The sequence below is a fragment of the Osmerus mordax genome, chromosome 19 (genome assembly GCF_038355195.1).
Source record: "Osmerus mordax isolate fOsmMor3 chromosome 19, fOsmMor3.pri, whole genome shotgun sequence".
NCBI lineage: Eukaryota > Metazoa > Chordata > Actinopteri > Osmeriformes > Osmeridae > Osmerus > Osmerus mordax.
Window position 1 is genome coordinate 13,831,685 of NC_090068.1, and position 17,732 is coordinate 13,849,416.

At 48.1% G+C, this 17,732-nt stretch overlaps 2 protein-coding genes across 2 annotated transcripts; one reads left to right on the forward strand and one right to left on the reverse strand.

Annotated features, from left to right (window-relative positions):
- Positions 1–840: 840 nt before the first annotated feature.
- On the forward strand, positions 841–4,880 carry gja2 (gap junction protein, alpha 2). Its single transcript, XM_067256613.1, has 2 exons — positions 841–1,134; positions 2,962–4,880. The coding sequence occupies exon 2, from the start codon at positions 3,011–3,013 to the stop codon at positions 4,079–4,081; it is 1,071 nt and encodes a 356-aa protein (XP_067112714.1). The 5' UTR covers positions 841–1,134; positions 2,962–3,010; the 3' UTR covers positions 4,082–4,880.
- A 183-nt stretch (positions 4,881–5,063) lies between these two features.
- LOC136962748 (zinc finger MYM-type protein 3-like) lies at positions 5,064–17,644 on the reverse strand. Its single transcript, XM_067256612.1, has 24 exons — positions 17,558–17,644; positions 16,126–17,202; positions 15,749–15,844; positions 15,176–15,566; positions 14,888–15,056; positions 13,902–14,114; positions 13,575–13,725; positions 13,365–13,480; positions 12,659–12,745; positions 12,361–12,511; positions 12,089–12,261; positions 11,574–11,709; positions 11,226–11,275; positions 10,912–11,083; positions 10,639–10,754; positions 10,041–10,554; positions 9,815–9,937; positions 9,476–9,573; positions 9,077–9,239; positions 8,602–8,753; positions 8,297–8,411; positions 7,737–7,997; positions 5,973–6,087; positions 5,064–5,858 (listed from the first exon to the last, which is right to left on the reverse strand). The coding sequence occupies exons 2-24, from the start codon at positions 17,189–17,191 to the stop codon at positions 5,672–5,674; spliced, it is 4,815 nt and encodes a 1,604-aa protein (XP_067112713.1). The 5' UTR covers positions 17,192–17,202; positions 17,558–17,644; the 3' UTR covers positions 5,064–5,671.
- Between the last annotated feature and the right edge of the window lie 88 nt (positions 17,645–17,732).

The following is a 17,732-nucleotide window of genomic DNA, read 5'->3' on the forward strand; positions in this document are numbered from 1 at the left end:
CGGGCAGCTGGCCCTCTGAGGACAAGTGCGAGGGCACTTCTCTTTTTCTGGATCCCGTCAGGGCAACCCATATATGGACGGTATATCAGGTGTGAGGTCGGCTATGCCAGGAGATAGTTACTAACAATGAACTTCTTCTGTCTCTGAGACTGTACGTACAGCAACACCAAATTTAAAGCTTGGAATCTGGTGCAGCCACTCAGAGATATTTAACAAAATCATTTTTGATAGCTTGATTCAAGTTTTGGACATTTAACAATAGTCTATTTGTTTACTAATAAACCCTCCCTGCTTTAAGAGCTGTCACAGCTGTTTTGCTCCGCGTTAATGTGTCAGACTGTCTTTCAAATGAAAGGTTACAGCAGGGTCATTTTGACTGTTCAGGATCGTTTGTCTCCTTCCCCAGGTTAAACAAATCCAGCAGTTCTTAAGAAGGATGTCCTCTGTTGAGTTTATAACCGCCACAAACTGGGAGTTTCCAGCCAGCCCATTAAACAAGTACCAGTCAGTCACAACATGACAATGATGGGAGGTCTCGCCTCTCCCATCTCACACGTTCTCCCACGCAGTCACAGGCTGTCTGACCCTCCACCTTCCAGCTCCCATCTCACAAGACCCCCCCCCCCCCCCAGCCCCTCTCCCCCAGCCCCCCCCTCCCAGCCCCCCCCACCCCAGCCCATCTCCCCCAGACCCCTCCCAGACCCCACCAGCCGCCGGAGGGAGATAACCAAGCCACTCCCTTTTTACTTGAAGTATATTTAGAGCAACGCAGACTAAAACCCACCCCCCATTGGACTATTTAACCATCAGTCAGATGTACAGAAACACCACTTAAGCAGTGAGCTTGATAATTCTCTTTGGGGAGGGAGTTTTCATCCTTCGCTGGCACAGGAAAGGGTTGCGCTAGCAGGGGCCCAGCTACAGTTTACTTCTTATACGAGAGTCGTATGTGGTTTATACGACTGAGATTCAAGAAGAGAGAGCTGAACGTAGAGGCTGGAGTCCAGAGGGAGCTGAAGATCAGCTGAGGGGTGTCACACGACCAGAGGACATGTCTCTCTCAGTGGGGGAGGAGAGACGCAGCCAGCACACTGCATCTGTCTCCCAACTCGAATGAAATACCAACACAATAAGGTGGGTCTTGACACACGTTTCACTGAAGATTTCAACAAATATAGTTGTCTTATAGAAATTGTTTTTTTGTGTGTGTGTGATATAGATTGTTGCAAGTACACACAAACAACTCTGGTGTTAGCCAGAACTGTTGAAAAGGCTAGGGTTTGCTCCTGTAGGAAGAGCTCTGCTAGACGAACACATTCCACTGTACGAGTCATCAGATCGAGTCTTTCTTAGATGTCACTGACTCCTTTCCATTAGATTATGTTTCAAAATGGAAAACTGAGACAGGAGTCAAGTTCTTTTTTTAAACTTACTGTTGCTCCCTGTAATGACATCCAACAGCATGAGTCTCAGTAGCTGCTGGTTCAACACTGTGACTCAAAGGATAGCTACAGCTGTGATGATTTCATGTCATGGTGCCATGTGATGGATTATGAAGAGAGCAGTGAGGAGAAATGCAGAAGTCCAGATTACCTCAAGTAGTTGTGAAACTTGCATGATAAATTGAAAGATAAAAACATGAATATGAAATAGGGCTGGGCGATATATTTTTTTTTTTTATATCTCGATATTGTCAAAATGTTTACAATATTCGATATATTGTAAACAGATTTGCATTTTCATTTAAATAAAAATAAATAAATAAAACCTTAGAAACATTTGCCACAATTAGAAACCAAAAAAAAAAAAACATTTTGATAAAACAGCTATTGTTACAAATTACAAAATGTGTAGTGCAAATTTAAGCAGTTGCCATAACATGGTACTTGCAACTTGACAAAATGGACCTCACATGGGCATGTTCTTTATGAGCATGTGCACAAACGGTGTCTGTATCTGTGTGTGTTTGTGTGTGTATGTGAACACAGAGGAGCCAGGCGGTGATCTTAAAACACAAGCAACACAAGGACCAGCAAAAATAATAATAATAATAATATTTGATATTCACGATATTCACAATATTTTCACTTTTTCCATCATCGTCAAAATTCTTGCGACATTATCGCTAATATTCGATATATTGCCCAGCCCTAATATGAAACATCCATCAAAGTCTTGGTTTGGTCAGCACAATAAATAATGTGATATTATGATTCAAGGACTGAAACCAAAGAATAAACCTATGAATGTGCTCATGTTCACACATGGTGTTATATATAATAGCAGAGTAATAGTTCATCTGTTTGATATGACTTCTCATTGAGGAATAAGTGTTAGTTGAAGAGTGGACATCCTGTTGTTGTCTACGGTGCTACAAGCACAGCCTTCAATAAAATGTGCTTCTTCAATTACAAACTACAGTTTTTTTCCAAGTGCTTTCAAGCATATTGAAACTATCTAGGAACATGGCAAAAGGCCATGTTCAGGATTTTCTGTGGGTAAAAGAAAATACCTTAATGTTCTTCTCTGCATGAAACAATGTTTTAGAACAAAAAGAAACCTAACGAGAGAAACTTGGAGCGAAGCATCCATATGAAGGAATCTGGTTAATCAAAGAAAAGCATTCTCCAGCAAATAAAAACTCTTGCATTTACGTGCCAAAAACGACAAAACAAATGAAGGCGCTGGAGAGGTCAGTAAAATGTTTTGGCTTTCATCTCCGCGTGCTGAAGTGTGCAACAAAATCCGTTCTAAAGGAAAATAATGTCCGAAGCTGAGCGATACCACCCCAGGTTTAATGACTGAGAAAACTGTGAAAAATACTCAAGCCCTCCAAACTGCCATCCATGAATGTTCTAGACCAAATCCTTTTTTCTCTGCCATTTGGTTTTCAATCCAAAAATCGTAGCCTACCTTGTTTCTGTTTACATAGTTTACAGTGAACTTCATCTCTGGTTGTAGGTTCCTGAGGCGGATCTCTCTGGAAGACTGAGCGTATGTGTGCAACACTATGGGGGACTGGAACTTGCTGGGGAAGTTGCTGGAGAGTGCCCAGGAACATTCCACAGTCGTGGGCAAAGTCTGGCTGACCGTGCTGTTCATCTTCCGCATCCTGGTTCTCGGGACCGCAGCGGAGAAGGTGTGGGGTGACGAACAGTCCGGATTCACCTGCGACACCAAGCAGCCCGGTTGTCAGAACGTCTGCTATGACAAAACTTTTCCCATCTCTCACATTCGCTTCTGGGTGCTGCAGATCATCTTCGTGTCTACGCCCACACTCATCTACCTGGGACACATACTGCACCTGGTGCGCATGGAAGAAAAGCACAAGCAGAAGGAACAACCCCATCTGACGATTAGCAACGACAAGCAACAGCTGCTGCCGGGGACCAAGGCCAAGAAGGGTCCAGTTAGGGACGAACAGGGCCGGATCCGTCTGCAGGGGGTCCTGCTCCGCACGTACGTCTTCAACATCATCTTCAAGACTCTGTTTGAGGTGGGTTTTATCGTAGCTCAGTACTTACTGTACGGTTTTGAGCTGAAGCCGCTGTACACATGCAACCGCTCTCCCTGCCCTAACGTGGTCAACTGTTACATCTCCCGTCCGACTGAAAAGACCATTTTTATCATCTTCATGTTAGCGGTGGCCTGCGTCTCACTGCTGCTTAATCTAGTGGAGATTTACCATCTGGGTTTCACCAAGTGTCGCCAGGGCCTCCGCTACAAACGGTCTCAGGCCGCGTCGGAAGCGGCATCCAAGACCGCTAGCGAGACTGTTGTACCATTTGTTCCCAGGTATAATTACTTCCCCAGTCATCACCAGGCTTCTGAGCCGTACCACTCTGACAAATACAGCCTGACTGAACCAGACTCTACCTACCACCCCTACAACAGCAAGGTGGCTTACAAGCAGAACAGAGATAACCTGGCCGTGGAGAGGAACAGTAAACCGGAAGGGGGTGACATGAAGGAGGCCAGGTCCAGCCCTGTTCTGGGAGTACCTGAAGAGAATCAACGACGAACGAGTCGATCAAGCAAGCACAGCAACAACAAGACAAGACTCGATGATCTTAAGGTCTAAGTTTCCTCAAAGAGTGACATGTTTAAATTGTCTATGCCTTAACTTCTCTCATGAAAATCTTACCCAGTTTAGGATGAATGATGTAGACCTGTTTCAAGATTAGTTTCATTTTGTACATAATTTACTTGAATTGAAGAAGCATTCTAAAGCAAATGTTTGAGGAATTAACCTAGAAAAGTAGCTAGAATCAGTTGTCAACACCGGCTTGTCTAGAACTGCCTTGTTTTATATTGTTTACTTGATTAGGTAGTCCATAATGTCCTTATTTCTTGAATACGGAACAGAATCTGCACACTGTTTGAATCAACAGCAGTTTTCTTTTTTTTAAACATAAATCCCACAATGACAGAAGTGGACCCAACTGTTCACACCAGAGTAGGTTGGACAGAAACCAAATTCAACTGTCCCATTAGAGCTGAAAGTCTGAATGTTTCAGGAGATATTGAAGACAAATGACACATTTTGACCGAAAGCGCTTCCGTTGTCCTAACTGTCCAACGTGATTGGTTCAACATCAAATGAATCACATGAAATCAGATTTGTATCTGTGTATAGGTTAATACTATTGTCCGGAATCAAGTCTGCATAACAACATTTTTGCATTTGCCTGTATGCAACAGTACAGATTAAACTGATTTAATAACGGCTTTGTGGATTGTTATAAACAAAGCTAAAAAATATATGGATTTCTGAATCCTCTCACTTCACAAAACGATATAAACTCATTGTTGTAAAGACATTTGAAAAACATGACAATGAACAATAAAACATTTTTAAAAGGTTCAAGGTTGATGTGGTTTAATGAATGGCAACATCTGTTTTACGATTAAATAAAACAACAACTAAAGCAGGTGAAAGGTTATTACTGTACAGGTATTCATTTCCATAGACTGTCCTTTCTCAGTGCAGATTTGAAACTTAACTGTTTGATAATATACAGTGCCATCAATTATATAGTTACAAATCTGCTTTGGAATGAAAAGGAAACCAGTATTGCATTTAATTTTCATTTTAAATAAATGAATTTTAAGTAAAATGCTGTTCTCTATAAAAATGTGTAATAAAAATAGATCTCCAATACAATATAAACAAATGATCCAATCCCACAACGTCTACCTTCCTTCTCTTCCAAACCACGGCACACACACAACACGCGCTGTTCCAAACTGTCACCAAAACAACTTGTCTGTTTGTTATTCGGGTAGAACATGGTGGCATTTGACATGTACAAAGTATAAAGTACAGTTTTCTTGTAAAAACATAAATTGTGGTTCAACTACCTTAGTGTGACATTATTCACTAGTGAAACCCTAGAGGAGGATCAGGGAGCTTCTCAGGTAAACATGTGGGCCAGAGGGGCTACACAAGATGCCACTAAAACAATAACAAAACTACCATCCACTTGCCCCGGAAAACACTTCCCTCCTCACTGCCCTGATTAAAATAAACTCAAGTGACTAAACCATAACACGGTGTCATTACATTTCCCAAGTTACTACAAATGGTGTTAGTACTGTATCTTGCCAAAGAAACGGAAAAATAAGTCCGGCACCTTTTGTACCACAAGCGTATCCCCAGTGCTGTGTGACTTCAGTCCACGTTGCGCTGTCCTGAGGGCTCCCCAGAAATGTCCCTCACGGCCAGGATGCGGTTCAGCAGGACTCCGAGCATTCCCCTGGACATGGGCGTCTCGGAGTACCACAGGTCGCTGTCGATGGTGCAGGTTCTCTCCGGAAGCAGGTAGATGGAGGTGGAACTGCTGAGCACGGCGTTGGGGCTGCGGGAACAGAACACACAACGGGAATTTAGTCGGCATTGAAGTACACAACAAGTAACACACCTTGGGGTTACTGTGTGTTCTTCCTGTCTGCAGGGCTGGCCTGGTTCTCACCATTTAGAGAGGTAGAACTCGAAGAACTTGACGGGGCATCTGAGGGGGTTCATGCGGTTCTCGTCCTGCTCCAGTTCCTCCTCGTCTTCTCGTTTCCTTTTACCCAGGGTGCACTCTGTTCAAGAAAAACACAACAAGCTAAAAGAGGCTTTGTTGTCCACTTTTAAAACGTTCTAAGACAATTATTCCTTTTTCCTCCAGATGGACGTTATGATTAGGCTGTAAATGGGGCAGGTTCAGGACTGAGGTAGGACACATCTGTGAGTGTGAAGCAAACACTCTTAACATGCCAGAACACACTGACAGTTAAGTCGTGCGTTCCCGTGGAGATGGGGGGCCCGGTGATAGTGACTGTTTCCTGCCGCGGTCTCTCCCAGCCCGAGGCTTCTCCTGCTGGCAGCACGGGGTCGGGGTGTGAGTGTGCAGAGAGCGGAGACGCCCCTCCCTGCATCTCCCTGGCTGAGGGCAGCCCTTCACACAGCCCCTCCCTGCATCTCCCTGGCTGAGGGCAGCCCTTCACACAGCCCCTCCCTGCATCTCCCTGGCTGAGGGCAGCCCTTCACACAGCCCCTCCCTGCATCTCCCTGGCTGAGGGCAGTCCTTCACACAGCCCCTCCCTGCATCTCCCTGGCTGAGGGCAGCCCTTCACACAGACCCCCTCCCTGCATCTCCCTGGCTGAGGGCAGCCCTTCACACAGACCCCCTCCCTGCATCTCCCTGGCTGAGGGCAGCCCTTCACACAGACCCCCTCCCTGCTGGTGTATTAATAGCTCTCAGACACACTCAGAATAGAACGGTGACTAAACCAGGGGGAAGGCAACCAAAACTTCCATCTCCTGCATCAACAGCATCAGGTCGTGTTTGTAAGGGTCAGACAAGCAGCCACACAGACACGAGGGAGGAAGAGGTTTACAACTGGCAGGCCCAAGGCCTCTCTCATCCCCCCCAACACCGAGCAGACAGTACACCCCAGTCCAGCCATATCCCTTCTCCAACTGTTTCAACCTGACCTGGAAAAAACACCAAACAATCTAGAAGAGACACTGATATCCAGTCAGGGACAGCCTGACTCAGCCTGACTCCAGAATAGACACGGGTTCTGCTCCAGTAGGAACCTGTCCGTAAACATCCAGACATATCAGGGATTCCAACGTATAGGTTTTAAATAAACGTCTGGCACCCTGAACATTTCACAAGCACTGCAGCCCTGTCGACTAGGCTGCACAGCTCATTAGCACCACGTTAGAGTTCCTCATCTACAGAGGAACTTGTGGTGTTAACACCTAAACGGTTACTTTAAGACATTTATGTTCAGGGTTGTTGGGGCCGCAGTTATGATCCAATAACTGCCCTGACACCAGCCGTGTGTCATCGTCCCTTCCTGGTCCACACATCTGAGAGGACAGGTGACCCCGCTGGTCCTCGTGGGCGGGGTCAGGGGTCGTGACCCCCCAAGCCTGGGTCAGAGGTCAGAGAGAGACTTCTACTCAGCTAGCAGGGGTTAAAATGGATCAGGATCAGACTGGCTGGAGGGTCCTCCGCATCTGAGGCAAACCGTCTGAAGGATTACGTTTGATTTATTTTCTAGCTTTTAATATTTTGTTTTATTCATACCACAGTTGGAGACAGTTGGAAAACAGGAGGAAAGAGTGAAGGGGCTCATCCGTACCCCCCCCTCCCCCATCACCCCCCCCCCCCTCCCCCATCACACCCCCCCTCCCCCATCACACCCCCCCCTCCCCCATCACACACATCCCCTCTCACCTCTGCTGGTGTGTTTCTTGTAGCGTGTGCGGGGGCGATAGCACACGCTGGCCAGCCTGGTGGCGGCGTGGGCCGTGGGCCCCTTCTTGGTCCTGCGGACGACGTTGTCGAAGGACAGCTGCAGGTGCTGCTCCACCGTGCGCAGGTGGAAGAACTTGGTGTTGAAGAACATGAGCGTGTTGAGAAGCACGAAGGGAGAGTACACGCCCAGCTGCTTACACTCCCAGAGGTGCTCCTCCACAACACGGGACACGTGATCACCTGGAGACAACATGCAGCCCACAGGTAAGATAGGCAGACAGGCATCAGACAAGACAGGTAAGATAGCAGAGACAGAGGCAGGCAGATAAACAAACTTCTAACTGAACCACATATAGGTATCTTATTTTATGAGCCTGAGAAACACTGTGCAAAAGTCTTAGGCTCAAAAAAATAATAAAAATTACGCAAAAATACTTGTTTTTGACAATTTTCATGTAAAAAAATGTTGGGTGCCTAACAGCTGTGCATGGTACAGTACATGAATGAAGATCTGTACATCTGGGAAGGTGTCATGATACCGTCTGTGTTGAGCAGAGGAACCCAGCCACTGAGGACACCATCCAGCTGCCTGGCAAAGCCGCTGTACAGCTGGTCCGTGAAGATGTTGACCATGCGGTTGTTTTCAAGGAGGAACTGCAAAACATACAAAAACCCTTGACTCAAAAGTTTGGGTTGAAAATAAACATACACCTTAACGCATGACTGAGAAGTTCACTCCAAAAAAAACAAACATATAATACAAGCAGCTTGATCTGAGCTACGTTTTAATAAGTGCGTATGTTGATGTGTGCCTGGCTCCTGGCTGGCTGCCGGCTGGTCGTACCTGCTGGATGCCCAGACACAGATAAAACACGCTGTGAGGCTGGAAGCACGGCCCTCTGGGAGTCACTACGTCCTGGACAAACTGGGACAGGCCTTGGTTCAGCTCCGACGGAGAGCAGGACAAAAGATCCTCCTTCAGATCAATGGGGTTTTCTGGACAGGAGACAAATAATAAGAGGTAATTTTAATATCTAATATATAAAAAAACTGGACTCTTTTTAAAGGCCTGTTAGACCTGGGCAAAATAAATAAATATTAAAGTCATTTTATTTTTTTGCCCTGCTTTTTCCTCCGAGGCCTGTTCGGGCCTGTACCCCCAAAAAAAGAAATAGTAATTATTTAATTTTTTTTCCCTGTTTTTTTTCAACAGGCCTGTTGGGTCTGTAGTAAAAACGACAACAAAAATATATATATTTTTTTTTTTATTATTACTATTTTCCAAGCATTGACCAAAAAATAGTGACACGTAATCTGACCTTTTCTGTTGTCCCCTCCAGAGCGCTGGCTCTCCACCCAGGCCCTCCAGGCCTGCACCCCACAGGAGCTGTCCAGCCCAGGGCCTGGAGCCTGGCTGTCCAGAGGGTCCCTGCCCAGGGGGCCCCGGACAGCCACGCCCGACATAGCCTGCCGCTTCGAACCCTGTCACACAGAGAAGCTGTGGTTAGGTGAGCTCGAAGACGACCCATTCATCTGAATCAGGTGTGTTGAAGCAGGAAAACATGTAAAACATGCAGGACAGGAGAGGCCCTGAGGAACACAGTGGAACACCACGGGTCTAAACAGACCCTCTTCACACACTGTAGAGAAAGGGAAGCTCATTTGACACTGGAAGATGAAGTTAGATACCAGAACACGCTGGTGGTCAGAGTGAATACCTTGAGGACCACGACATTAGGGCTCTCCTCTGGTGTGTCTGATGGAAGCTCTGCTGCTCCACCGTCAGAGGGTCCGTCAGCGTGCACCCCCTCGGGAGCTGGGAGAGAGAGAGAGAGAGAGAGAGAGAGAGAGAGAGAGAGAGACATAGAGAGAGAGAGAGAGAGAGAGAGAGAGAGAGAGAGAGAGAGAGAGAGAGAGAGGGGTAAGAATAGACCTCACCGCCACCTCACAACATCCCTGGCCAGGAGGTGACATCGGGGTCAAGGCCCGTTTGGCACTTGGCGACCCGACGTTTACATATTTCCCATTCCTGGTGGTGAACAGCTGCAGGAACATACCTGTGAGGAGCTGGTCAGCAGAGCCAGGCTCAGACAGCCAGTCGTCCACGTCCAGGTCAGAGGTCAGCAGGGCCTGAGGGGCCGGCACAGGCTCCCCTTCCTGCTCCGCATCACGGCTCCCACCTAGGAACACAAACACGACAAGATAAACAGTCCTGTAGTGGTTGCCCTAGGTGAGCCTAGCTTGCCTGGAAATGCCCCTGTGAGGAGAAACAGAGGGACTCACCACTGGGGTCGACACAGAGGCCGGCCTCGCCCTCAGCCTCTCCCCGAGCCTCGTCCTCAGCCTCTCCCCGAGCCTCGTCCTCAGCCTCGTCCTCAGCCTCGCCCTCAGCCTCGCCCTCAGCCTCGCTGGTGATGTCAGCCTCGCCCTCAGCCTCGCTGGTGATGTCAGCCTCGCCCTCAGCCTCGCCCTCAGCCTCGCTGGTGATGTCAGCCTCGCCTTCAGCCTCACTGGTGATGTCAGCCTCGCCCTTAGCCTCGCCCTCAGCAGTGATGTCAGCCTCAGCCTCGCCCCCAGCCTCGCCCCCAGCCTCGCCCTCAGCCTCGCCCTCAGCCTCGCCCCCAGCCTCGCCCCCAGCCTCAGCCTCGCCCTCAGCCTCGCCCTCAGCCTCGCCCTCAGCCTCGCCCTCAGCGGTGATGTCAGCCTCCGCTGGCTCGTACGGCAGGCTGAGCTTCAGCTCCTTGATGGTCTCCATGATCTGGTCCAGCGTGCTGGGCAGGAACACAGGCACCGGGAGCTGGAGGAGCAGGACACACTCAGTACATACAAGCGGCTTTAAGAGTTCAGAGTAACACCTTCAATCTATATGAAGGAAACTCACGGGCAGGGGCCAGGCCAGGGTGATGGGACTGGACTGACAGTACATCTGCAGAGGCAGGGGAACGTACACAGGCACAGGGATGGGCAACACTAGTGGCGGAGCCAGCAGGTAGTCATCTGAAACATAGACAACAACGTATACAACATGTTAACACAGCAGTGAACGCAATTCTTACACGAAGGCATCAGGTGAGGTTCAGCACGGTATGGAAACCAACTGTTACTTCACGACTGACAAACAGGCCGACAGAGAAACACTGAGCATCCTGATCACCTGTCTGGCAGCTCTGGGTCTTGGTCTCAGGTTTACAGGAGATGGCGATGGTTTCCACCATGGGCTTGCACATGGATGACTTGTTCTTCTGGGATGTGGGGGGAGGAGTGAGGGAGGAAACAGCTGCAGTTTCAGGCCTGGACGTAGACCTCAGCTTTGCAGGAGCCTGCGTCTGAAACATTCCCAAGAACACACCGTAGGGTAAAGGACCCGTGTATGTGGCGTACGCTGAGAAATCACGATCCTTGCTAACAGTGCTGTTCATTGTTGGTGTTGTGGAACAGGAACTAAATAAAAATTTAAAAAAGACTCACTTCACTTTTCCTGGTAGCAGCAGGGGGGGACTTGGGCCCTGGGGGGAAGCCTGTAGGGCCAGTAAACATATAGAATTTTAACAGCCAATTAGTGAGGGAGCCTAACATGTGTTTACACTTTACAGGTCTGTGGGAGATGACCAGTCCTCCCAGTATCCTGTCAAACAGAGACTACGTTAAAACCCTGCAACTCAAACGACCAAGCCCTGAGTGACATATCATTCAAATGTTTCAGGAAGATACGTGTGTCAGACTGCACCGGAGTTTCATATGAATGGAGTTGATTGGGACCCAAAGCGTAAGGCAAAATGGGACATTCATTTAGACGTGTTGATGGTGTATCAGGACCTTGAGGGCTGGGCTGGTTGTGCTGGCTGCAGAAGTAGAGCAGGCACTGGTGGTTGCAGAAGTGTCTGAGGTCGCCCTTCCACAGCAGAGTCTCATGAAGCTTCCCTTGGCGTTGACACAAGTGGCAGAACGACATCTGGACAGGTGAAGGAGACACCGTCAAAAGTCCAGCACACAATACATCGCATACAAATATAAACAGCTATGAATACACCCGGTCTCACGCGACACATTCAGAATGTGCCCATGATGTAAGCGTATACCGTGCTATGCTGGACATGTCAACCCAGATTTACAGTGGCTGGACATGTCAACCCAGATTTACAGTGGCTGGACATGCGTGCTCTGAATCCAGCCCGTGTACGGCGAAGCATCCGGAACACCTCAAGGTCGGGGTGGTCCGGATGTACAAATACGGAGCATGTATATTATTTTTCTGCCGTACGTTCAGGTGTAGGCGGAGGTATTTTCTCCGAGTACAAATACGGAGCATGTATATTATTTTTCTGACGTACGTTCAGGTGTAGGCGGAGGTATTTTCTCTTGCAGTCCAGGGCGCAGAAGGCCCACTTCTTGTCCCCCTGTTCGTCTGTGACGGTTGGAACGCAGGTCTGGCTGCAGTAGGAGCAGTCCACCGATGCGGCTCCCAGACGTCTGGTGATGTCCTGTTTGTACAGCCCGCCGCAGGCTGAGGGAACAAACAGTTTCACTGTGAGCATGCAACATGTTTTTCTGCTTTGTAAAGCCAGACACATGAATGGTACGAGGGGACAAGGCCAGTGCGAACCGTTACTGCAGAAAGCCTTCTCCACCCCGGAAAACATCATCTTCTTGTGTAGAATTTTCTCCTGCTTGCACTGCGCACATGACGTGATCACCCCGTTCAGGCCCTTGTAGGCCCTACTGCAGTCCTTGCTGCAGAACTGATACATGGAGTTCTGAAATGTGATGACAAGCAAGGAGTTATTCTCCAGGAGTAAATATTTCCCCCCCCAAAAAAAAGCCACTGCTAAAATAAATATTTGAGTTTTTTTAATGTAAATACTAGACATTGTGATTTTGATTATTCAAAATCGTTTGATTACCTGCCATTCTAAGACTTCTGGTTTCCATGTGAACATGTCGTGGCAGGATTGGCAGTTTAAATGGATGACACCATCTGGATTGTGGCTCTGAAAAGATGCAGCACACATTTCAAACATCTATCCATTATACAGTACCAGTCAAAAGTTTGGACACATTTCCCCATTAAATGTGTCCAAACGTTTGACTGGTACTGTACATAACATAGGGCATCTCAAAATGTTTATATCAAAAAGGTAACTTTCACAGACAAGAGCTTCAAACTACAAGAGTTTTGTGTAATCAAAACAGGCCCTGGTTCATATATTTCAGGGAGAATAAAAGAGAAGGTGTTCAAGTAGTGACCTTATCCATACCAAGGCTCTTTATGACAAGCTAGGCTTTTTATGCCTCCAGAAGTGAGGTTGGGCTCATCAATGCAGCAGTTTAGTGCCAGTTTAACTAGCATTCTTCTGCTTTACTGGCACCCACAGCCAAGCATGTACATCACACTGTAAATATTAACAGGTTTTTTTGGGGTAAGGGTTTTTTATTAACCCTTACCCCAAAAAGTCATTCAAGTGCTTTAGAATCATCAATAACGCATGTTTAAAACAAATCCACGTAAAAGACAGCCTGTTATATAAGCTTCTGGAACGCAGAAAGCAACATTTAGCTAAGCCTATGTTCCGCCTGCTCTGTTGTTCTGGGTGTATGGGGTTGCCTTACCTGAAATTTGATCCAACACCCTGGGCTGCAGAACGTGTATACCGTCTTGTTTTCCTTGCAGAAGTACGCAGGTTCACGGAGAGATTTCTTGCAGAAGACGCAAGGATACTGAGGAACTAGCAGAGAAGATGCATCATTAGATTCCTCGAACACAGGGTCATTAAAATAACAACAACATCCATGCAGCCCTGAAGAGAGTTCTCCCAGCACCTGTGTTGACAGACGTTTTCACTTTGTATGACGTGATACAGCAAGTTGAGCAGAAGTGTTGGATCTTCCCGCCGGCATCCACGTTCGACAGCATTTCAAACTTCTGACCAAGAGTCTTACACCACTGGCACGACAAAACCTTGGTGTTCTTCTAAAAAAGACGAAAATAAGCACAGGAAAAGCGAACGTTTTAAAATCAACTTGTACATTCAACGTCTCCCCCGTTCAGATCTTCACAAAGCTCTCAACCCCCCATGATTAGCAAACACCAACCACAGAACCGTCACAAACCTTGAATCGACCAGTTTAACAAACGAGCACACCCACCATCTTGTAGAGCTTGACGCAGGAGGAGTTGCAGAACCTCCTCTGTATGCCGTCGTGGAGCAGGTACTCCGGTTTGCAGGCCGACATGTTGATGTAGGTGCCGCAGGCATCACAGCAGTTGGTCTTCAGCCCCTTGGACGCCCGGAAGGTGTTGAAACAGGCGTTGCTGCACAGAAGATGCACCACGTTCCCGGTGCTAACCTCGTGGATGATCTACCCCGGGGAGAGACATCAGCAGAAAGATCCACCTTATCACTCTCTGATGACCACAGTTAGTCTATACGCCCTTAAACAGCACTGTGCTGTGAGGTTTTAGGTTGACCCTTCGGAGACGTGACTAATTGCAGGTGTTTGGAGTCTGTTTTTAGGAAAACGGAGAATGGAGAGAAGCGCGTTGACCACCAGATTTTGGAGGTGCAGTTTATGCATCTTGCAGATTATGGTATAACAAGAATGTATACCATAATCACATCATTGTGTGGTTTTGCTGGACTTGGCATAAAAAAGTGCTTACTTATTTTTAATAAATTTGATTGTACTCATTTACAAATGACTTACAGCTGACGAGGGAAACTCAAACCAGAACAGGTCGAGATGGTGCCAGCTTTGAGGTAAACATAAAATGTTTGCAATTGCATTGTTGCAGGAGTGAAACCCTGTCGACCTGCAGAGCAGTGACTGATGAAACACTGGACTCACTTCTAACAACCAACACAGATTCAGATATTCAAATGATGCATTTCATGAGTGACAAATGAAATCGTTGACGTACATATTGCCATATTACAAAACATCTTTCCAATGTAAGACTTTTCAAACTCCCTGTCAATACGTTCATGAATCCCTAAAGGGGATGTGTGTAGTTAAACGCTCTCTACCTATTCTAGGTACATATTATCTATCTCTTCTAACATCTACCTGATCTGTACATATTGTCATCTGTGCTGAGATGTACCCGTCCCGTGTGTGAGGGGGGCGCTGCGTACCTCCCGGGCCCGGCTGCACACACTGCACCTCCTGGAGAGGGGCGCAGGGTCGTGGGGGGGTGTCTCCTGCGCCCGCGCCTCGTACTGCGCCAGGCATGCGCCGCTGCAGAACTCATGGAAGGACTGGCCGATCTGCGCTATGGTGGAGTTCTTGTTATTCGTCATATCGCTGAAACAAATCACAAAAGGAAAAGACGTCAGCGTTGATTAAACAAAAGGACCCGATTCCAGTTTCGCCGTGAGCTCCTGCGGGGGGGGTGGGGGGGGGGGGGGGTGGAGAAGGCTGACCTTCGACAGTGAGCACAGGGGGTTTTCCGAGGGGGTTTCCTGCCAAAGGAGGACAGGCACACAGAGCTGCAGAAGAGCTGGGGCAGGCCCCGGCGCTGGTACGCCGTCTGACCGCTCTTCAGAGACTCGGAGCAGTTGGCACAGGTGAAAGAAGAGGACGGGTCAGACTGCTCTGTCAGAGAGGCCCCGGGGTGCCCAGGCCTGTGGGGAAGCATTCGGGCGGAGCCGGGAGGCTGGCTGGCGAGGGGGCGGGCGGGGGCTGGAGGGGCGCTGGGCAGGATGGGCTTTACCGTCCTGGAGGAGCGACGGAGGCCAGTGGGCCGGTCAGAGGTCACGTCCTTCGAAACTTCCACCACGTCCCCTGGAGCGTCGTCCTCCACCAGCTGGACTGCTGAGGGAGGAGAAGCATGTTGATGTTTAACCAGAGTACCATCTCCACAACTGGATGTTTTATAGCACGTTGATGTTTAAACCAGAGTACCATCTCCACAACTGGATGTTTTATAGCACAGAGACGGGGTAACATAAGAGCGTCATGTTTGTTGCTTTATAGAGAAGAGGATCATTCTTCACCATCGTTAGATGAGTCCTGGCTTGCCACTCCAGGCCTCTTATGCAGGGTTGGAGAATCTTCATTGACAGTTGTGTCATTAGCACCAGCATGCCCCTCTACTAAGACACAGAAGATGATGAGTGATCTGACAGGCTGGATAAATGAAGAATTACCAGTGGATGTAGAATGAAGGATACAAAATTAAAAGCCTCCCCTCCCTCCAATAACTATATTATTAACATAACTAATTTACTGTTTCTGCAGCATCAGAATCAACATATATGCCATTGAAAGCAAGGTCAACACAGCCCAAAATGTTTTAATCAACTGAAACTAAATGAAAATAAAGCTTTTTCTTTCAGAACCAACAACCTAAAGGTACCATGAGCAAACATACCGTTGACGGCTGTGTGTGGTTTGGTGGTGAAGGTTTGTGAGGACAGGCTGCCCTCACCTGGTAGTTCTCCACCGCTCGCCATGTTCACGTCCTCCTGGCCGTACAGCTCGCTCACCGGCAGGGCTCTCACATCCGTGATCACGATGGGCTCGTCTGGGCTGGGGACTCTTCTGACACTGTCCACCTCCCCGTCCACCTCCATTCCAAGCTCTGAAAAAGCCTGTTCCTTCCCTGTGCCATTTTCAAACTGGGATGTTCCACATGGTGTGTTTAAAGCTGAACTTTGGGAAACAGAATCGCTCTGCTTCAGCGCCTCGCTGGTCTCTTTCCAACGGACAGTACCGACTCTGGCTTCTTGAGCCCCCTCTAGTCTATCTCTATCAGGGTCTACCTTGTCTGACGTAGCCTCAGAAAACCACTGGCACTTATCCTCACTGAAGCTAGTGGATGGACCTGAAGGCTCTTGATGCTTGTGGCTGTAGAACTCCTCCACCTGCGCCTTGGAAAGCTCCAGTGAGTCTGGATCTCCTAAGATGCTCAAGCTATCCTGCGTTTTCAGCCTCTCCCTCTCCGACTGGGTCAGGACCGGCCCACCACGGGCCTCACGCTCCATACAGTAGTTCCCGGTTCCCGCCGAGTTCGTCTCCGGCAGACCACCGGCACTAGCGGGCGCACCCAGATCCGTTAGAGGTTCCATATTAGAATGCGAACTCAGGAGGTCCATATCGGCGTGAGCGGTCAGAATGCTGACACCTGCCTGTAACGATAAAAGGCCCATTCCCGCTTCAGTAGAAAGAGGGTCCAAGTCCGCGTGCGAGGACAGTCGGTCCATCTCAGCGTCTGTAGACAAGGAGTTCACCCCAGCGTGTGTAGAGAGAAGAAGGCCCGTACCAGGTTCTACAGGCAAAGGCACCATAGCGACCTGTGCAGACAGCAAGTTGATCCCGGATTCCATAGACATAGGGTCCCCAACAACTGCGTCCGCAGACAGCAGGTCTAGGCATAAATCCTCGTCATTTGCCATCTGAAAAGAGTTCAGCGATCCTGTCAGCCTCGAGGGATCCATACTATTGGGCACTTCAAGGTAAACAAAAGAACAAACAAGGTTTCAGTTGCACGAGTTGAAATGTCAGATGAAAACACAGCCAAGCTAACCTGTAATGATAGCGATTTGGACACAAATTATGCTTTCATTTCGAGTTCAAGTGTGGACAACACAGACGAAAACGTGGCTAACGTTATTTAATTTACCTAGTAGCTAGCTAAAAGCTAGTAGCAAGACAACTGCTGAACTAGCCAGATAGCTGCTAAGTTGCTAGGTTAGGCATTTCGCTAGCTAAGCTTAGCTTGGGGAATTGCAAGCCTTACAAAACGCATGCTAAAATCATCGGTGATCAATATCGTAACCTTCTGTCAAGCATTGTGAGATTACCTGAGTGGAAAGGTCTGGGGTTTCATACAGCTAACTCGGCTACTAGCTGGATAGCTATCTGCAGAAGCAACATCACTCCAAGTCTCGCGAGTCCTGCAGGGAAGGAACGAACATTCAGCACGTTGTGTTGTCTGCAGAATGGCTGTTATCTATGAACTCCAAATGGATGATAAAA